We start from the raw sequence: 23841 nt of genomic DNA, 5'->3' as shown, positions 1-23841 counted from the left end.
TTGCGGTGGTACCTACCTAGGCGGACTCTCACATATGAGACACCTACCAGTGAGCTATAGTCGTTTACATCCATTTCAATCACGTCCTTAAACTAACACCACTTTGTTTATAAGAAATCGATGGAGAAATAGAATTTATGTCCACGTCTGTAACAGACAATTAGCGCGGGCGTGTAGAATGCAGAAATCGATCATTTAATTAGTTACTAAAATCATAACTGCCGTGCTGGTGTAGTTGTAGGTGTGGTACGAGATTGCTTCCAGGTTTGAAAAGGTCGGGTAGTGATATTGGGTTTGACTTCTCAGTATTAGACTGGAGTCTGGAATTTGTGACATGGCGATAGGCTCGCACCCGTCACATCATAGGACGGAACACACAGCGAAAAGTGGTTACCCAGTTGCACCCCTGCCTGTCCCTTCATGGATAAAGGCATGATGTGTACGAGTGTATTAAAATCATATTATATCCATTTTAATGGCTTTTGATTTACGTTTCATATTCTTTATTTGAATCGAATAATCGCAGTGAATACTTTTTACACTCCAAAATTAATGGTTATTATTTTGTCGTTATGTCGGTGAATTATGAACTGTCGCGTGACTTTTTAACGATGCGGGCTCGATCGATAAATTAATCTTTTTACAAAAATAATCCACTCGATATGTTTCCACCTGCGTGATGAAGGCTACGTCTTGTATAATTATTAACACATAGTAAGTACATAATGTATAAACATAGCATATGCACACTGTCCCGATAATTTACTGAATATGTCTATCATGGTTATTTTTAAGCGATGTATTATATGATACTGCTGGGAACCTCCTGTACTACTGACCTTAATCTACCACACTAGCCTAGTGTGGGTTGGTAGACTTCACATACATTCTAAATAAATTTTCTTGGAATGTTAAATGTCATTAAATATGCCGAAATCAATATAAACACAAACACACTGCATATTACTGAGATAGTTCAAAATCATTTTCCCATTACGAGTCACAAAAACATGACTACACTAGCGCCATCTATTTCAAAAGTCAGATTTAAAAATCCATTATTTTCATGGAAACAAAACACCGGGACAAAAAGTAGTCTATGTGTTAATTCAGGACATAGTCTATTTTTTTGATAAATTTCATAAAAAAATTTCTGATCTTATTTTTAACAAACAAATATCCAAACATTTTCCCAAATTTCGCATTTATAATATTAGTAAAACAAGTTATTTATCATAATAATAATAACTTACGTCACCTTAATTTCCGCAATGTCACAAAATGATAGATCGCACAAATATTTCCCTCAATATAGAAATGTGCTTAGATATTTTATTTCTTGACCAAGTCCGCTTGCTATGCCATTCAAGTTGCTCTTTTTATTTCTATTCTGTATCTTCTATTTATTTTACTTGTAATTTTTGCTTACTTTTCGTAACTGTATATTTTGTTTGCACTTAAGAGTACACTTAGGGTCGAATTAATACATACAACTCACCTTCGCTCTCAAGCGCGATATCAGATGAGACGCTGTCAAATTAGAGCCAGTATCTTAACGTTGCTATTATATAAACATATATCATAATAATAATATCAGCTCTATATTATATACTGTCCCACTTCTGGACACGGGCCTCCTCTACTACTGAGATGGGAAACATATATCAACATCTCAAATGTTATCTTAAGACGCAGTATATGACAGCTAAGTTTTGTTTATTAAACAACGACGACTCAGCTGAGATCAAGCTCTTAAATGACAACTTAAGCTTTGTTTATTAAATTGTTTAATACACTAAATTGATTTTAAATTTTACTCAAAAGTGAGATTTTTACTACGAACTTTGTCATAATCGATGACTATAGTTTAGACCCAATGCAATGTCCATCAACAAGAATTATCCCGCTCAATAGTCGCCGAATGCCTATTTCATGTACGCTGACTGACAATCGCACTCTGTATTGGTTATGGTTTGTTTGGACCAAACATGATAGACACGACAATGGGAATCCTAAGTTAACTGATTATCTATTTCTAAAGCTGGTATTCACTGTCGGTTGTTGTATTGCTTTATAGCTTGACGTGTATAGTATTTCATTCACGAAGACGCACCCCATTACTTTCCAAAATCGCGAAATGTGCGTGAACAGCATGTGTGCACACGCACGCTATGACGCTCTCTTAATAAAATAATGACCTTTCCAATATTGTGAAATTATGGGAATCGTCAAAGAAACAAATTTGTGTTTGCGACCTTTTTTTAAGTTGCTTTAAAATTGAACTTATTAAAGATTGGTTTAAAATGAAACCTGTAACATGAAAAATAAAGGAAGAAAAGGTAAAGATTGCCAACAGAAATTAGTTTTTAGGCGATTCCCATAAATTAACAACTTTGGAATAGGTCATTATTTTATTAAGAGTGCGACGATAGATAGCGCCGAGGCTAACGCTCGGATCAGTTCCCTTTCCCCGCGGCACCCCGTACCCCACACTCGCTAAAAAAGTAGAGGGGCGCGCCTTCATGAATGAAATGATTTATAATGTACCTAATGTGATGTGTTTACTGCAGAGTACTGTATATTCGATACACTCTCAGCAACTGTATAACATAGCCCAAGGGTCGCCGCTTTTCGGATGTCTTTCTACAATCGTTAACGCTAATTTTATGTATGAGAATGAGATATAGTAGCGATAGTCATATGGATAGGATATGTCACTCCTATAACGCTAACGTTATGTATAAGAATGAGATATTTTACCGATAGACTTATCGATAGGATATGTCGTTCCTATACTTTTTTAAATTTTGTATTAGCGTTATCGATTGTAGAAACGCATTCGCTACGGTCCTTAGTTTGTTTATTACGCTTGATGATGTCTTACTATTCTTTTACCGCCTTATTTTTAACAATATAAACAGAATAATATGAACATATCAAATAATCAGAGATATGAATAGCAGAGTCACCGTTCTAAATATAACTTATCGATTTTATTACTGGCTGAAAAATCGCTTTATAGTTTGCTTTTATTTATAATACTGCAATGTACTGAACAAATGGTTTCTATGTAATTTGGTACCGTACTCGTGACTCGCGAAACACGATTTCAAATAGGACTGTCGCAACTAATCTCGGAGTAGGTTAGATAGGGATTGACCGGATTGAACGTGCACCTGGGACTTGATCCTCAGAAGTCTAGTTAGGTCACCCGACAGCTGCTGCAAGGAAAATAAATGGACGTTTTCTTGGAACGTTTAATTTTACGAAATATTGAATCGCTGTGTTAGGTAAAAACATTTTATTTTACTAGATATTCGATAGCCCTTCAAATTGCATTTTAAGTTACATTTTAATACTTTTGATTATGGAGAGAAATTAAAACTATTTACAGATCGGGAATTGAAACTCAATACAATGGTATGGTACTGCAACTCTACCAATAGGTGAGGCGTTTACATTCAGGAAAACCTGTTGAAACCATCAATACATCCTACTAATATTATAAATGCGAAAGTTTGTGAGGATGGATGTATGTTTGTTTCTCCTTAACGAAAACACTACCGAACGGTTTTAGTTGACAGTTTACAATAATATTGGTTACACATCAGAACAACACATAGGCTACAATTTATTATGATTTTGTGTAATTTTGTAATAATATACATATCAAGTAAGTTGAAAAAAAATTATCCAAGAAAACTCCTTGACGCGGGCGAAGCCGCGAGCAAAAGCTAGTTATATACCTATATAATGAATGAATGTATACATTATTAGCAATAAGGATATTATCTGAATTACATTTGAATTTTGAATACGGTTTGAATAAAACCAACACAAGATAGAGTCAACATAAAAACAATTGCTATCTATGACTACAGCTCTACATAGCATAGACAACGCTGATTTCGAAATCTCCACACACACTTTGGTATCGCGTTGAGTGCCTGTCGAGTAGTTGCCGCGAGCGTTGCATTGTCGTTCATTATTCCCCACGTTGAACACACGCTCTAGTATCGCTAGTGTGAAAGGGTCCTTATAATAATGACTTTACTACATTACCTTTCTATTGAAATGTTTGAAACTATTTTTCCACTGTAATATGGTTAAATGGCTGATAATTGTTTAACCACGCGCGGTGATTTGTATTTTTTAAATATATATTTTTTTGGTTTTTATTGCGCATTTTTACTATACTACTTTAGGTTACTTTAGAGGCTCTAGAGCAATAAGAAAATATTTCCTGTCCAGATGTACTATCAGCCACAAAAGTAGCTCAATGAATCCGAAATATCAAAACTGTTTTACACATTCACTTCAATCTAAATATTCATTTCATTTTAACTAAAATAAAGTAAACCCTCTGATGTTTGTTTTAGTGAAGAAAAAAGTTTGTTGACCATGTTCAAAGGCGATTTAAATGTTTAAATTTGTACAGCTACTTTTGTGGCTGATTGTACCTTAAAATACGAAACCTCTTTAGTCGCAGCTCTCATTACATATTAGAAAATAACCCTATTTTTATATCGATATCGAATACTTTGATGTGGGTTCTGAAAACGAATCTTAGCGTGGTTGAAATATCTAGACTATCCCTCTATCTACGAAATATAAATAAATAAATAGGCGATTGCCATTTATTTTAATTTACACACTCATATTTCTAAAAAGTATGTTTAGCATCCTTAGAAGAAAAATCAAGAAGTGTCCCAAATAAATATTATAAAGTCGGTAAACTTTTGCCTTAATTTCTCAAATTATTTTGCTAAAAATGTTGGCTGCAAAAAAGCTTTGATTACACGTTCCAGTTTAACATTAAATAGTTTGAATTTTGAAGTGTTTCATGTAAAATATTTTCATCATCTTTTATACGGCATAAAATATTTATTAGATGTAATTACTTAGATCCGTATGAAAGATACAAATAATGGTTTCAGCCAACGCTGTTTCACCTTTCATGTCATAAGGCAATAGCAGTTCTTATCAACCCAGTAGCTAATACATGGTGTCCTAATTTTGATTGTGTGACTATTGAGTATCATAATTCTTACTAATATTATAGAGGCGAAACATTGTAAAGAACTATAGGTGTTTGATAGAAGTGATCTCAGAAATTTTTAAATTGATTGTAATGGAATTTGGATAGAAAAAGTTCTGTATTAACTTTTAACGGACTATTTTATCCTTAGAAAGTATCCAGTTGGGCTATCATACCAGGAAAGGTATTTGAAGTAGGTAAGGCCGCAAGCAACAGTTAGTTATGTTCAAATAATTTACAGCCTGACCAAAAACTTACAAAGCCTCGCCTTGTTATGATAAAATATGTAACAAATTTCTTATACTGACAATGTTAACTTTGAAACCAAAAAGCATAACCAGACCTCCCAAATCAGGTTTTCTATTTTCCCGGTCGGACTATAAAATTGAATAATTTGTTTTAGATCAAGTAGCATAATGCGAGCGGCGCGGTAGTGCAGTGGGCAATGCGCCGCGCGGCGAGGCGCGCGCCGCCGCCGTCGCGCGTAATATGCGCTCACTGAACGAGACAGCGTGCGCGGCGCTACTCGAAGACGTGCGCTGGGACGAGCCCGCCAGCCTCGCCAGCCTCGCCGTGCTCGCGCTCATTGACGTACTCGTTATTGCTGGTAAGGATCTACATTATACCATGAGCATAAGCCACAGAACATCCACTTCACCACGATCCACAACATAGATATCTCTTAAATTTCACTTCACTTTTGATAGTAAAATATGAGTTGTTACTATTCACAAAATATTTATTTAATTTATTTATTTTTCTTTACCATAATATCATCATCACATAAAATGCTACTGCTGCTGATGTAGCCAAATATTTTTGACTCACAAACGATGACTAGTAACAACCATTGAAAGGTGAAAATCTATGATCAATTGAAATCGCTGGCGTATGGCGCTCCACAAAGTAATTGAATACTCGAGCTGACGTCAACACACCTCTTACTATCGAGTATTGCCGCTTTTTAACCATACATTCTCTCTTTACGTTGGCCAATGAGTTAACACTTCGGCCATCGTTTCACCAACATCCATTATGTGTATTGAAATACAGACACTAAGCGTATAGTGCCAACGTGTGGGCCAATACTGAGTCACACTCACACACTCTAACTCACTCAAATACCTACTACTACAATACTACACTGTTACAATATCTACCTGTATTTTACAATACCTGGCCAAGTGTCATTTCTCTCTTCTATTTGTTCGCCACACGTATTAGCGACGGCCATTGGTAGTTGGTACATATATTATCCAACGTGTTGAGAAGCTACTAGCTATCTATGTGGGTACAAAAATAGCAACAAGCAAATACGTAAAAGTAAGTTGATTGAAGCGTAATGGCGCCGCAAGCACTCTGAGCTAGTGTGCATTGTGCTAGAAAATAGCAGCGATTACGAAGAATCTCTACATAATGATTTCTTATGTTTACGCACGTGAATTATAATATGAAAAACCCGATAAAATCCGAAAAATAGTTTTATTTCAAAATCTTCACATAGCCATTCAATTAATTTCATTCATTTCAATTGTTACACTTCATTACTTTTATTGTACTTCTCTTGTTGGGTTTGCATATTTAATATATTGGGTCTACGGCCCACGCTAGTTTCAATGGCATTAATTAATTGCTTTAATATGGACGAAATATTGTATACACTTATTTTGCAACGCTTATATCCACCATTCGCGAGGAGGAAGGTCTATCGCAAATGTATACATACTTTCAAAACAACATATTAGACCATAACTAATCCTAGACTATAGAGTAGGTATAGATTACGTCAGAATTTCTTGAGTTAGTAGGCAAATGAAATAAAACTTTTTGCCAGCCCACATTCTTATTTTCTTTGTCTAATCATTCAAAGCAATAAAAAAAACCTATTTTACGGATTTTATCGTGGTTTTTTGTATTATAATTTTCTATCGAAGTTTCGAGGAACTTTTGCAGCCTTCATGATCACGTTGGGGACTGAGGTGTTATTTTTTTTTGTTGCTTTGAATGGCGAAACTAGCTTGCCGTTTGCTTGATGCCTGATGATAAGCGATACAAACGCATAAATAGTATAAACACCATCCAACACCTTAAATTACAAAGTATTCTTTAGTATTCCACTACGCTCGCCATCCTGAGACATGAGATGTTGGTTGTTGAAAAACCAAAGTAACAATATCTACCTATATTTTACAATAATTTAACATTCGCATAAACATAAGAACTCATAAAAAATTCAAATGTAACTTCAAGAAGTCATACGTATTTACTATTAGAACTTGGCATATTTGCACCCATTACATCTCAAGACGTCATAAGCACGGCAAATACTAACAAATTAAACGCTAAGAGCGTCACAAAGCTGTCCATTTGGCGTCGAGTGCGCCGTACATACATTTTGATGAGGAATGCTAACACTAGTACACTATGATGTTGGAATTTCTATTTATAAAATTAGTATTACAGGAATATCTAAGAATGTAGAATAATGTACGGTGACAGAAGGTAATATCAGTCGATTAAATACGGACATGTTGCAGTGGCCTGGGGTGAAATTTTTCGAAAGGAAAGCCGAAACATATCGACTGTTGGAAAGCTATTTGACTTAAGCGACTTTTTTTCTAAATTTTTTAACTATGTTAAAAAAATAAGAGCTAATTTAAAATATGTATGAAACTTAGTGACGTAAAAAAAATTTCGGTTTAGTCAATTAGCCTTTCAACCATCAATATAGGTATAGATGCATGAATGCGGTCTGTAAATAAATCTAATAATAATTCGATTTTACAAAAGTTGCAAAAGGGAAGCCGGCAGGAATCGATTTATAAGGACCCTTCGACACTGGACTATGTTGAACCTTTATATGGGTCAATAAAAGTCGAGCTTAATACAGAATTTCCTAAGTCTGCTGACGTATTTTATACAATTTCTAGAAATAGGCCTACAATAATTTTCATACAAGATGAAATAAAGATTATTTAAATTATTATTCTGTGTGAGGTTAACATGTGAAATATATGATTTTATTTCGGTTCATTTCAGTAATCGCTCGATTCGAATTGCGAATCGAGTTTTTACAAGTTACTCATATTTAGATTATATTACAATTAGGCTATCATAGATTGAAAGGCGCCAGTATCCATTTTACGTCTTGATCAAGTTCCAGTGAACTTCTCAAGGCATAATTTTAACACAATCAGAATCATTCGTTTACCGACACAAGAACTCACTATTAAAGTGTAGAAAATAAAGGTTAGCTTAAAAAGATTTAACATCTATTTTCAGTTCACCCACTGCAATTTCCATCCATCAGCCTGTATGTAATGCAATTAAAGAATTTTTAATGTTTTATGATTAAATTCTATTTGTTGCCGACACGAATTCTAAAACAATTTTACTGTCCAATTCTATTAGGCGTGCAATATGCTCAGTTCATAAAGATATTAAAACCAGAGTCTTCCATCTAAAAAAATATTCTTTTCACCAGGATACTATGGTGAAATAAAAAAATGGCAGGAGAGATACAGGGTGGAATTTAATAAAATGTTTTGTCGAAAAACATTTACTCAACGAACGACATACCACAAATCTCTTTTTGTAAGGGCGTTGGTACTCGTAAGTCAAGTTAAATCTTAGGTTTTATCTTGGTTAACAATGTTTAATACACCTACTACTTATTTTTGTCATAACACATTTTATAACTGAGCATATTAATTATAAGTGGTACCTGTAACATGCTATGTTTTCGTTGTAAGTAAAAAAATCTGGAACGAAAAATACGAAAACATAAAAAATGTGGCGATAGTAAATTGTACATTGCAGAAAAATTCTACCTTCCTTGACTTTTCATCATTTTTTAATTTTGCTTTTCAAATGCTACAGAAATGTTTATGATATATAATGTTTACTGACTACGTATAACGTTTCGGGGGGAATTAAATTACACCAAGTCGAACTCTTAATAAAATAACGACCCATTCCAAAATTGCCAAATTGTGGGAATCGTCAAACAACTAATTTCTGTTTGCGACCTTTTAGTTTTTTCCCTTTTTTTTCATGCCATAGGTTTCATTTTTTCCTATCTTTAAAAAGCTCAATTTTATAGCAACTTCAAAAAAAGGTAGCAAACAAAAATTTCTTTTCCGACGAGTGCCACAAATTAACAATTTTGAAATAGGTCATTATTTTATTAAGAGTGCGAAATAATTAATGGCACACTACTATCTGCCGATTTTACTACTCTTCTCTAGAATACAAGAGATCAGCCACAAGTTTGAGAATAACACAAATTTCGTAAAGTTACGTACAGGAAACTGAGAGGCGGCAACAAAATATGACGTAAGCAAAGAAAGACATGGACAAATGCGTCGTTTTTGTCACGTGTCGATAAAATCAGTGCTGCTAATGTCCATCTTTTATATCATATTCCTGCCGAAATCACATTAGTGCTATTTCTCTTTGGAGCATTTTTCTGCACAAAATATTATATTACTGACACGAGTATCTTTCTCATTTATAGTAGAATCGATAGAAATATGATTTTGGAGATAAAAGTTGTTATACTAGCTTGTCTCCTATGATGGTTATTTCACATACTTAATGATTTTTTTATTATCAATTATTCAAAGTTTGGATTTCAATAAGGTAACGGTGATTATATTAATATGCTCTATTCCTATAATATACACTTAGTACTTACATTAACATACGTTAATAGTATTAAAAAACACATTTAAAACATAAACGTAAATTTTAAATGCTTATAGTCGAGAGTATTAAAACTTCAGAGATTGCCACTTCCGCATATGCATTAACAAATCCAGCGCTACGACGTAGCACGTGCTACGATATGCGAGGACGCTACGTGATTTATTTTGTACATTGAAATTCGTTCGCATGTCGACTTTAAAACCGGCAGTAAGAGCACATAACATCGGCTTTAAAAGAGCGACTGTAAAGAATATTTTACTATTGTTAGCCACTCCGTGTGGCTTATATTGTTTCCAGAAATATTTTTTCCGCGGCACAGTAACAACATTTTTGTAAACTCTATTAATATAAAATAGATTCAATCAAGCAAGGTTCATATATTATTATTATATAGTTTATTCACATCTTTCGTTATATTATAAAAGAGAACTTAGTAGAGGTTTTTATTAAATGAACCGGGCAAATGCGAGTTGAAGATGCACATCGAGTGTTTTCTCTGCGGACAACATTATGGTTCAGGGAATATTAAAAGCTTCTTACTTATGTACATGTTAAACTAGCGCCATCTATTATTCTTGTTTGAAAATTATAATACATTTAAATTATATTACAATATATATGTAAGTAGAGTTAGTAGAAAATACAGGGTCAAAGCGTTGATCGTGTAAATGAAATTTAATAATCCATTGGATTGAAAAACTTAGAAAAACATAGTTAAGGCAAACCTGAATATGAACTTGAAAACACTAAATACGTATTTACACTATTCATTTTGAGATACAGTTCGTAACATTCTTTGAAGAACACGTTATGGAACTACTAAACCGATACCAAAAAATATCTAGTAAGAATATTTCCTTTCTCCTCAAGAAGATCTTTGCACTACGGCCTATCGTTGCCTGTGATAAAGCCATGAAGAAAAAAGGGCGCGCAAGGAAGACCACAAATGTGCTGAAAAGACGACGTAAAGAAAGTCGCCGATTCGAACTAGAAGAAAATTACTCAATGCCGTTAAGCAAAGCTGTTAAAGGAAGCCTACACCGAAAAGGTTGAAAAAGGCTAACGAAGAAGAGAAGCCGTTATTTATTTACATGCAAGACTATAAACAACACAAAAACCATTAACAAATATCCAGTAAACCTTTAATAAAACAAAGCGTATCGTCCAAAGCCTATGAATTCGAACTCATTGCCAACTCAATAACTAAGTTAACACTCGCTCGCAACAGCCGAGCTTTATCCTTAGTACGTCGCGTAATCGAGTAATGGAGCCGATTCTCAGTGTGTAGTCACTAACTGTGAATGTGATTCTCGCGAATGGATTTGGAATGAAACAGGTTTATATTTACGAATACCGTAGCTTTTGAAGTCATTGAATCTGGAGTCTGGAATTTTGAGATTGGGCGATATCCTTGTCATTTGGGAATACACGCCTTCTAGTCCATTGTAGCCAGTGTAACTACTGGACATAATAAGACTTAACATCTCATGTCTCCGGTTGGGAGTGCAGTGGAATACTAAACAATACTTTGTAATTCAAGGTGTTGGATGGTGTTTCTACTGTTTAAGGGCTTACCATCAGGCGAACGGCAAGCTCGTCTCGTCATTCAAAAGAAAAAAAAAAGAAAATGTAATTGATATGAAACAATATTTTAAATTTATCTCACTGATATACATTTAAAAGTTTGTCAAGATATTATGAAATTAGAAAAGTTTGTATGTCAGATATAAATATGACACCAGGTTGTCTGGCAGAAAGTCGCTTTTAGCGATAAGACCGCCCATTGTATTTGTTTTTTTGTGTATTTTATGAGTTGTGCAATAAAGAATTTTACTACTGCTACTACCATTGAACCGTTTTAGATGAATTTTGACGTGCAAATTTATCCCACCCCGGTAATATATGATACTATTTATATAGAAAAAGTTTGGTATGTGGCGTTTATTTAGGGCATTCTTTTCACAAATGTCTTACCGTTCTCAAGACATAAAAAATAATACGTAAACCAATGACTGCACTTATGTTCCTAACCAAACATCACTTTTTTAGTAGAGCGCCTAAACAAACTCCCCAATAACCAAATAAAATTTAGAAGCCAACAGCGAATGCTCATACACCAATAGAAAATCTAGGTCCCCAAATATCCTATGATCAATAACTTGAAGATAAGTCGGGAACCAAAAATAAAGCGGTCTTGAAAGCCTAGTTCTAAAGATTATTTATAGTCTACCATTAAGTTCTTTGTTGGGTCCACTTTAATAAAAGGTCTGTATGGAACTCTTTTATTGTACAAACATCGGGTTTCTGCTTTTACGATTTATCATTACATAACGTAATGTAGCTTATATCTATAGTAATAAAGTTGAAGTTTGTGTTTGTTTAACGAGCTAATCTCCCGAATTTGCTTCGATTTGGAAAATGTATAAAAAAGTATCACAATATTACTACTCAGTGCTATATTTTTTCTTATTTGGAAATACAAAATATAACGCAATCAAATTCTATATTTGTGTAACATAGAAATACCTATATTATCACATGCATATTATATTCACAATAATTTTCAAATATTTAAACAAATAGCATCTGACGAAAACAATAAAGCGAACAAAATGCTCCGGGCTTCGAATATTATAGTACATTTTATTTTAGCCTATAAAATTATTCAGTTCTGGCTAATCATCCAAACAAAAAAGGTACCAAAATATTTACTGTTGTAATGAAAATCAATTATGAAAGAATAACTAGTTTATTCTATTGTAAAAATCTTTTAGAGTTACAGTAGCTAATAATATAATTTATAGATGTCACAAAAGAGAAGGCAAAATAATCCTCATTAAAATTCATTACAGAATACCCACGCCGTCACAAATGATTCAATAGCTTATTTTTTCTCTATGTACTACAATTTTATCCTTGTACAATCGTTTTACATCTAAACTTATCATCATACATCTTAACCCTATAACGTACATGCAATTGTGACAGAATGTTTCTCTATCTGAGGATCAAAGTAACAGCTCAACTATTCAGACGTCTTGTCGACTTTAGGGGATTGACCTACGCCAACTTTGTGTTCATAATATTGTAGTTAGATAATACAAATTTAGTTTGTTTCCATAATACGGTAGACTGGAGTTATGTAATACAAATTACAATGTCAGTGTAGGTTCATTTTGAAATTACGTTAGTAAATTAAAGTACATATTTGTCTTGGAAACAACACTTTACCATAAGTTATTATTATCATAGATAAAAAATCAAAAGTTTATTTCGAACTAAAAAAAACTTAATAAAAAGATATTTTTAATTCTATTTTTGGCGAAAATATTTATAATCATGGATTATTTTTGGCGCAATATTTCCAGAGGTAAAGTTTAATATGAGATTTTATATACTAACGCTATGTAAAAAATACCCTGCATAAACATACATTTAATGTACGCAACGGAATAGTTATAAAGAAATCCTTCTACGGGTTTTTTTTTATCTTATCTGTTATTTTTTTTCTTATCTTATTTGAAGATTTTAACAAAATATTAATTGAAAGAACGAAGATATTAAAGCATATAATAACAAAAAGACAAATGACACAAAAAAAATTTAACAAATATTTCGTAAAATCCATTTCGTTACGCACATTTATTTTGAAAAATATTCATTAATATTAACTGCTATTTATAGGAAAATATGAAAAAGATACATCATATAATTATCAAAAACATTCCATACAAAGTTCACCAATTACTATATCCACACCGAATTTATAACATCCTTTTGTATAAACTTGTTTATATTAATCCGAAAACCACACAATCTTAATGTCAATACGTCACAAAGAGTCCCACCCAAAGCCCAGGGGCGGCCATTCTACGAACTTATTCAAAACTTTTTCAATATACTCAGATGACTTGTTGTCAATTCGCCTTCTATTTTATTATTCGTGAAAAAACAAGTGATCATCGAGTGGTTTTAGTTTACTATATAAAGGATTTTATTCATTCGAATTGTTTAGCTCGAGAATAGATTTATGTATTTTCATCGATCAGGGGCCTTATTCTCTATCCCGCACGTTATTTTGACAGTGCGTAACAAGCACTTAACACAACGCATCATTTTTAGTACTATAGAAATTTGGCTTACAGAATACCATTCCACGCACATTTCTCGAAGATAACATGACACGGCCGCGTTACGCGTTTACACTATCATACAGAATAAGGGCCCAGGATTCGAGTACTAACCGCCATTTTCATTGAACGATCCTTTCTTTCTCAGATCTATCTCAAAATGGATCAATCAAAACATTTTTTTGACAATCTTAAAAATTGGTGACTTTTATTTATTAGTTTATTCTCGGAACTAGATGGAGATTGAGACTGGGATCGCATATTGAAAGTGGCTGTAAGACGGATTTCTTTTAATTATGAATTTGGTGGTGTCGCGTAATATTTCTACAAGCTTGAATTATTTTCGGATTTATTCCTTCATGCCATAAGATCCATTATCTTAATAAATATTAGGTAATATTACGGAGGACCTGGAATTATCTAGCTTAGTGGCGAAGAGACCATACAAACCGATGCCTACCAGCTTCCCTTTTCGTTTTTTTTGTGGTTATCTTATTTTCTATTTCGTTAAATTATTTCAATTTTGTAAATTCTTATTCCGCAAGATCTTATATAGCAAACTATTTTGATAAATGTATTAAAAAAGGTGTTAACGACCCAATTAACAAATTATTTTCACTACCCGACTAATGAAATCCGCTCAGGGACCGGTAGTCATGATGCCTTTTTACTATCGCTAACGCTAATAGAAAACGGAAAATATGTACTATAATATGTAAAATTCTAATACATAAGGTTGCGTTAACGATCGTAGAAAGGCATCTTGGTTACGTACCTTAATAGCATCCCTTTTGTTAGCTAGTACATTACTTGATAAGTTTACGTAATTATACAAAGGTAACTCAAAACTAATTCTAAATTAAGCAATAAAGTTTAACAATAAAATACGAAACTAATAGAAACGTAACCCTTTTAAGACGAAGGAAAACTGGTGTAGGATAATAAAATTCTTAATGCCGACTGGCTCACTACGCAATGCTAAAAAAGGTGAACTAGAAACGCTATTTCACTGTCTCAGTCTATTGTTATGGAGAGGGCTTTTACCGTTTTGTAACCTGAATAGTTGAGGTGTTTTCAAATGAATGACGAGACGAGCAAAATGGTTGCCTAATGGTAAATTGCACGACTGCCCATAAACAATAGCAACAGTAACCCGAGCTTTGAATTACAAAGCATGTATTGAGCTCGCCACATTGCGCATACACAGGTCAGGTTGGTGTTATAAGATCGTCCGGCGAGCAAATGGTCTTGGGCGTTATACATTTTTGGCGCGAGTAAAAGCGGGAATTTAAAAAAAAATACAAATAATTTATAAAAAATCAGTTTTAAGTCTTTTTAAAAAATTATGTTATTAAAATATTACAACTACTATAATGTTAAATTGTGTATTTAATAATGTTGGTGGCAAATTAAAATAATGATTTCTTTAGCATATTTTTTTATAAATTTCAAGTAGAGAGTAGCTTTTTACAGCACAGTTATCGCGTCGTTTTTCTGCGGAAGCACCTTAACTCTTAGCCCTCCAGTGCCATGAACAAGCCGGCATAATTATGTCGACTAGCGAGAAATAACCTTTTCCCAATTGGTACTCTTTCTGGACACTATCATACTTGGTAACAGATGCAGTAGAATGATTTTGCCAAGCCCGTGTTAAAAAGAATCATTATGCTAATTCAGCCATTGTTTCAGGAAACTGCCTAGTGATCGCTGCTGTGCTGTGTTCGTCCAAGCTGCGAAGTGTGACCAACTTGTTCATAGTTTCGCTCGCAGTTGCCGATCTGCTGGTCGGGGTTGCCGTCCTACCATTTTCTGCCACCAGAGAAGTGTTCGAAGTAAGCTATTATTAATTGATTTTGCCTTTTGAAGGGATTTGTATTATCGAATATTGTTGAAATTTAAAGAAGTGTTTATCGAATTTATAAATAGGTAATCTTATTGTTCAATACAATCCAAAGCAAACGAGCGTGCATAGAAAGAGATAGACGAAATACTCTTTGATGAAACTCTTCCCCTGCTCTTTACTCACTACTAGATTCAATACACATTTTCACGAGTTGCAGAATAGTTTTGGCATTTAATGACCAAACTCTTGACGTGAACTCGCTCTAGAGACAACTCGTGTTAAAACCCACAAAAAAAGTTGCACTAACTGATAATTAAGCCCAATAACACACAAACCACAGTCCATCTATCCAGTGGTTTAATAAAGGTACAATGTGTATTGTTTTTATTACGTTAATAGTGCCACCATTAAGTTTTTGTATGTGTAGGTACGGCAAAGTTACCCCACTTCACCTGATGGTAAGTGGAGTGGGGTCCAATAGAATGTCGAGTGACGAGAGATGATTGTTCTACAGCAGTTGACATAACTATGCTGGCCTGTTGGACCTGTATACACACAGGCTGATCCCGGAATGCGACACACTTACGTGAGCGGCACTAAGGCGGCTTTTAGCACCCTGTGTACGGTGGTCGCTATATCCTACCACTAGCAAACAGAAAGTCTCAAAAAATGACTTAGGTTAATAAAACATAAATATTTTTTGAGAGTTACAGAGCACTAAGAAAAAACATAGGATTTTTTTATGTTCGCCGTTTAATACAGACATATAAAAACAATGCAGTACTAAAGAAAAGCATCGTTTTCAGTAATTAGACACTTCAAACCTTCTGCTAGATTTTCCAAGCCATTTGTAAAAATAATATTACAAAAACCACCTTGTAACTTAGTAAACAAAGCTCAAACTTGAATGGAAAAGTTTTAAAGATAATTCCAAGCGATTACCAACGCTGTTGCTTATGCTTCAAGAGTTAATTTGACATGAAGGTATGGCTTGCTTTTCTTTGCTACGGCTACAGAGGTTTAAACTGTAATTCGTACGTAACAGGGAAGAAATTCTTTTGGCAATGCTTTAAGAGGTTGATGGTTTTCTTATATCTGTTGAAAGAGGTCCATAGAAAGGCTATTTCTAGACGGGTTTTTGTCTCTATGAAGTACTACAAATAGATAATTCACAAAGAATACACACATAATTTTACAAAAGTCAGCGGTGTGTGCTCTTGGGATTCGAACCTGCGGACAATCGTCTCGACAGCCCGTTCCATATCAAACTAGGCACTACACTTAGTGACAAATAAAGACAAATATTTACAACACAAATCAAAGTGACTATTCCCGCCAACTGAATCACTCAATTCCAATAAAACTTCACGTAATCTAGAGACGGCTAGATATATCGCAACTAACAACATATTTGCAGTTGCTTCGGGAATCGGGCTGAGTTGAAAATTATCGCTACGTGGCAGTATTTTGCCGTACTAAGGCAGTTTTAATGAAGTTATGTTTGGTATACTTCTATTTTCTTTTGAAAATAAATCTTCGTTTTTATTTTATTAAACAAAACGAAAATTACAATGAATATGCATTTTTTTGAAGTATTTTTTTTTTATTGACATAGATGACAAAAAAAAGTGTGCAATTTATTGGTGACACATTACATTAATTAAGATGGCCGTAGACCTTTAAAAGATAGTAATGTAACAAAGAGACTATAAAACCAAGAAAAACGTACCATCCATATTATTTTTACAGAGACCTACATAAAACGTATCATGTCTTTAAAAACAAGGGTCAAGTTATACTGGACACGTAAAAGCTCATAAACTCAATGAATCAGATTACCGGCAACACAACTAGCTTTGTACGCGGAGCTCTAGGTTTATTGGGCGCGCATTATATTGCAGAAGTAACATTTACATCTGCCGCTAATAGAACTTCTGTATTGAGAGCGTAGAGCCAATCGGCTGTAACGGGTTTGTATGGGTCATGTTATAAGAATTATGCCATTTATATTTGTCTCTTTTTAATAAATAACGTGTTTTTTTATTAACGTGTGATCAGGAAGTTAGCACTATATACGCAGTCTGTAAGAATTTTAAGCCGATGAAGATATTTGCATTAGTAAAATTTTACCAATCCAACATTTTATCCTACAGCGTAACTGAGAATAAAGGTATAAGTCCGAGAAGAGCCGTAGATCGCAGCCGTAGGCTACAGACTGCAAGTAACACTTTTTATAAAAATCTATAAAAATGTTTCCGAGCAACGCGGCATTGTAGCGTGTGGCCGGGCCACGCAACGTGCAGCCGCGACATGCAGCTGCTGCCGACTGCAGCTTCAATAATGGCATAAACCGCAAGGCGCTCTCACTATCCTTAGAAATCAAAATAAAAGTTGCGGAATATCAATCTAATTCGTATCAAATAATATATCGAATACACAAGAGTAAGTTGAACAATAAATACTAAATTGTTTCATTTATTTCGAAAATGACATCAGATGAAATGTCAATTTGGAATTGGTTAAAATAATGCGTCTAAATTAAAATTATGCGTTTTTTAATAGTAATTTTTCGTAATTTTTCTAAAGTGATGGGTAAAGCTTTAAAATTAATGAGATCCGCAGCCGATTCATGTACGGCTTGCAGTCTATCTCAGAATAGAAACGGCCACGACCGCAGGCAACAATGCTGTCTGCGGCTCATTTCGGACTTGTACCTTTAAGATTAACCGACTTATTGATTTTTATATATATTAATCTTCTCATTACCTAAATGTATGTAGAGGTCTGTGACGCCAGAAACGAACGACGTAAAGAAAATATCGTAAAAAAAAAATTATTTCCATTTCGGAAGCGGGGTTGCTTTTCTTGCACCAAACGGGATCTATTTTCTAAGAATAAAAAAAAAATATCGCTTGCTCGTCTGTGAAACAAAATGGATCCGCGCAGTGCCGATGAGCATTCGGGGCAAGGTGATGGTTGCTCACTTTGAAAATCGAACCCGAATCGCTGTTGTATTACTAATAGTCGACCGAGTGTGTATGGCTGATAAAAATAACTTACCTCTTTGTTCGTCTCGTATCTATTGAGAAAATAACTTCAGTTACTACGTTTGCATTAAGCCAGAACGGGAGTTTTATTATAAAGAAAGTAAATACTAAATCGTAATATATTGCTATGAGGTAATGCCGTGAGATGGCGGGCCTTTTATCAATTACTAGTGATCCGCCTCAGCGTCGCACGGGTTGAACATATATGTCTAGCTTTATTCTCCTATCTTACATAACATTAATGAATTATCCACTTAAATTTCTCCGTCCATTGGTGAATACCATATAAAAATCCGTAAGGTTATTTTTGAGTTTATCGCGTTCAGACAGACAGACGCGGCGCCAAGACTTTTATAATATATTAAGATAAGGATCTTAGCACATTTATTCAAAGGTGTGCTTGTCATTTTTAACCGAGTTAGAAAAAAGGAGGAAGTTCGCAATTCAACGAGTATTTTTTTTTTCAGTTTGTTATTTCAGAACTCAGGCATTTACTAAGCGATTTGGAAAATCATTAATTTTTTTTATTCGTAAGGATAGACTTGTCTCAGAAATGTTTACAAAATCGATTGAATAATTTATTTTTTAAAACGAAATGAGCGAAATAAGCGAAATTAGGAATTTTGCTTTCCTGTGACTTTATCTATTGTGTGTGTTTCCTAATACGACACAGTAGCTGTTTTAAAGTTTATGGCTTGACTTAATATTTAACTAGATACAACGTGGTTCAATTGTAACGAAAAACATTGGCATCCCTCGACCATAGCCAAAATTGTGTTGGACTTTCTGTAGTAATCTTTAAGGATTTTGACACGCCTATAGAATTAAGGAATAACAAAACTCTGAGATAATCAACATTAACCCTTCCATCACCAGTAACCGGTGTTGTCCAGAGCTCCAACGCAATAATTCCAGCTTAACCCTTTAATGGCGCCGACAGGGCCAGCAGTAAACGGCCAGCAGAGGCCCCTCTGACTATAAACGGTCTGTAATAACGTGTCAGAATGAAAAGGGTTGATACCCCAGTTGTTTTAAGGCTATATTTTGTATTCTTAGTATGGTTTAATGAAGGTGTTGATGGTAAAACCCTTAAGTGAGGTCGTTTTAGATTTTATTCTGATATTAAATTGCATGGTATTTTAGCTCATGCTTGTGAATATATTGATAACGTAAAATTTACGGAAATGTATTTTGGAAAATCGCTTCTATTGTATACGGAGAATTTATGTAAGCGGAAAAACAAATTTGGTTTCGCGGTTGTTGCCAAATTAAAGAGCTAAAATGTTATCAATATTGCGTTAAATTTGTATATTTCCATCTTCCTATAAATTAATGGCAAACTTGTATACGCAAATTATGATGTAAAATAACTAATCAAAGCGAAGTTTTGGCTTCATTTACGTGTCAATCTTCATACACATAATCCACACAATTTCATACAAACAACTTACATCGGAGCGACTATTTGTCGCCGATTTACATACAATAATACTAAATAAATTATGTAGTAATGAGTGACGATGCCGTTAAGCGGACTATGAAACTCTTAAACTAGCACAAGTCTAGCTGAAGGAGCTGGCAAGTTATATGCAAATGAACTTTATCTTGCAGAAAGTACGTCATAATTTGCGATGCGTTCTGCTCTATGTTGTTTTGCATGCATTAATCGAGATACTGTTGTGTGTTGAGATACTGTTGTTTGCTTTATTTTTGCACTGATTCATGATTATTTGATACTTGAATTTTGTCTCCCGGCAACTGGTATTTTGAACATGTTTATGCAATGAACGTGCGGCTATTTCTTTTACTAACACAATATTATGTTCAATATTAGACAAGGCCGCATTTGCTGCGTATATCATTTATAGATTTATTTATTTGTAATTAAGACGCAAAACAGATTACAATCAAAACCTATAAAAATATATAATACACAAAGATAAAACTAGATTGTATTCCTAAACATTGCGCCCTTATACTAATTACTTAAAGTGCGGACTAAGATTATCATTACATACATACAGATTCATAAATTTTATGTGATATTGCACAACCAATTCCCCTATCTCTTTTGGAAAGCCGACAAACACCAGTTAAAGTGACAGTTATGCTATTAATACATCTTCGTCATTTGACGGGGTTACAGGGTTATGTTCGCCATAAATCAGTCGAAACGTAGTCTCGGTAATTAATTGGAGATGTAAATCAAAGCATGCAGTTGATACGTTTAACACTAAATAATTAGTAGGTACTTATAAAAAGGGATAATTATTTTAAGTGTTGTTATTTTTAAAGATATTCCGAATATAAAGTTAAAGACATCATAATCTAGGTATTTATTTTATTTATTTATTAAATAACACACTACAATAAGACAAATTCTGATACGTATGACTATTATAGGTTTGCACAGCATTCTCATACAAATAACATCTAGATGTATTAAAGGCTTCTTAACATAGATTCTAGTAACAAGATAAGAGACTGTAACTTTTTTTATGTTTATCTAAAGAAAATAAAAAGAATAGTTAGAGCTGATCAGAAAATTCTAAACAACGAACGGGGTGTGGCGTCTGTGTAATACTGCTGCACATCGACTGCATGTAAACAACAGTAACGATACCCAGTACTTAGACTTACAAGTACTATTCTGTATTTATTGATATCAACACCATGAAACAGCATGTCCAAGACTTTTAAAGCAGAAGCGATGAAGTAGATAATTAGACTTACAAGTACTATACTGTTTATCGGCAGGAACCTAATACTCTTAAAGTGGTGTTGTTTCGTAAGATATCATAGACTACATTATCAATTATTTCAAAATGCGCTATTTCAAAGATATTACACAATAGGTGCTTTGCTTGCGTGGAAATCTGCTACAAAAAAACCTAAAGCACTGCACGGCGCCAGAATCCTCTATTTAAAAAATCAGATTAAAATATTTTATTGTTTCCCTTCGGAGCAAATTAACAGAATAAAAAGTTTTCAATGCGTTAAACCAGGATATGGTCTACTCGTGTGGCAAATTTCATTCAAACCCGTTCAGTTGTTACTGCGTTTACTTCTAACAAACACCCAAAAAATTTAATAAATTTTTGCACTTATAATATTATTAAGAGGAGCGAGTTAAATAGTAAGATGATTCACCACTTCATACAAATTATCCAGACAATAATGAATACCTTGATATTACGGTCTTATATAATAATTTCTTCAAGGGTAGTTTAAAAACTGTATTACCGAGTAAAATACATCTAATGAGCACAGAGGTGAAAATTCTCAACTAACATTAATACATTTTCGGAAAAGCACTCATCCGGAACTCGAAGATAGGATTAGCCGAAATACATAAATCCGTTTAAAAGGTGAAGACAAATACATTATGTAGTAATTTACTCGTTCTGAGTATCATTGGAATAATTTTAGCATCTGTCACATCCGCTGACATACGTTGCCCCTACTACGAGAAACAGTTTGAATTAATTGTAATGCTAATTCACTGTTCTTTTTTCATATGGGCATGGAAATGTGACCCCACTAGAAAGTGGAGTAGGTAAAGATAGAGTGTCGACTGATGAAATACGATTATCCCTCGCACGTTGACAAAATTATGCCGGCCTGTTTGAAACCGGATATACTCAAGCTAATCCTAGAATGCGACACACTTTCGTGGACCACTATAGCGAAGACTTATTAAATATAAGCTTTGAAGTAAAAATACAATCATCTCTCGACATCTGTTACGAGCGATATATTAATACCACGAGAGATCGTGCATTTACCGAAGTAATGTCAATTCGGAATAATTTCGAATCTGTTTGCTTGTTGTTTCTTCGTCTATGAACGCAAATACTTCAAGTTTATATCACGTAGCAATAGAAAATACATAATATTATGTAAGTATTTACTATAGGTAATCATCGCGGTATTTCATACGCATGGATCTAAGACGCGCGTCGTCGACTTGACTCGTACACAAATAATGTTGTCGTTTGATTAATATATAACATCATAGACAGGATGTTTTGGGATTATATTTTCGGAAAACAAAACAAGATCTAGTAATAAATACGAGCGCAAAATATAATAAGCCCTGTAAATATATCTACCTACACAAAGAAGAGCAGCATAATTGCCTTTGTACGGTATAATAGATCAAAGCTGTATACATTTATATCGTTATCCTTGGTGCCTTGATTCGAGAAATCAAACCTAATAAAATATTGTATACTAGGTGGCGCCCGCAGGTTCGCTCGCGTGTAAGGCCTTTCCCGCTTCGTAAGTTCCTAAAACACTAGCATTTCATAGCTTAAACAATGAAACGTCAGCGCCATCTATACAAAAATCTGATTTTGAAAATATAAAAAATACTCGTATAAGAAAAAGCATTTAGCTTATGCTACAAAATTAGAAGTTGTTTAAGCAACTATCAGTTAGTTACAAGTAGTGTGATGTTTCTCAGTGACCAGGTGGCAGCGTTTGCGCAACGAATTGCATTTTCATTATGTTAACGTTTGACGAAACAAGCAAGCCGCTCGCCTGGCAAGCTACATCACTGCCTGTTATTAGTATCACACCCGAACTTTGATTTACAAAGTGTTCACTTTCAGACGTATGAAACGTACTTAGTTGGCAAGTTACATTTAAGTTTAACAGCCTTCGTAGTGCTAGTAGTTTTCGACATGCCGTTTGAGTATGAAATGAACGAAACATGCACGTTACTTACATCTTTTAAATTCTGTAGAAACTAATTTGTATAGTATTTTACGTGAACTTAGAATAATGGGGCCCTTTATCTTACTTTATACTAGATATAAAGAAAGCTTTATGCTTACACTGTTATGAACCGAATATTCATAAAATAAAATGTATTGATATTGACATTATTAGCTCAACTAAAACAAAGAAATAAAAGCAAGCAATTTGCTCACAATCTGTCACATAGAATAAGCTTATCATGGATTAACAATTAACATGCTACTTTCATCCCAGAGAAGTACGCACTCAGACTTTTCTTCCGAGAAAAGAATTGCGGACAATTCCGCACACAAAACTCACTTATTTATAAAACTC

At 34.0% G+C, this 23841-nt stretch overlaps 1 protein-coding gene across 1 annotated transcript in view; it reads left to right on the top strand.

The window, feature by feature from the left end:
• Positions 1–23841, top strand: part of LOC115451032 (octopamine receptor Oamb) — a 114598-nt gene that overhangs the window by 80769 nt on the left and 9988 nt on the right. Inside the window, exons 2-3 of the mRNA XM_037440033.1 lie at positions 5442–5645; positions 15565–15707. Of these exons, the coding sequence (XP_037295930.1) occupies positions 5528–5645; positions 15565–15707 (261 nt within the window). The 5' untranslated portion in view covers positions 5442–5527. The remainder of the gene's footprint in view (positions 1–5441; positions 5646–15564; positions 15708–23841) is intronic.

Source organism: Manduca sexta, chromosome 18 (assembly GCF_014839805.1).
Source record: "Manduca sexta isolate Smith_Timp_Sample1 chromosome 18, JHU_Msex_v1.0, whole genome shotgun sequence".
Lineage (NCBI taxonomy): Eukaryota > Metazoa > Arthropoda > Insecta > Lepidoptera > Sphingidae > Manduca > Manduca sexta.
This window is presented reverse-complemented; position numbering and strand designations above follow the sequence as displayed.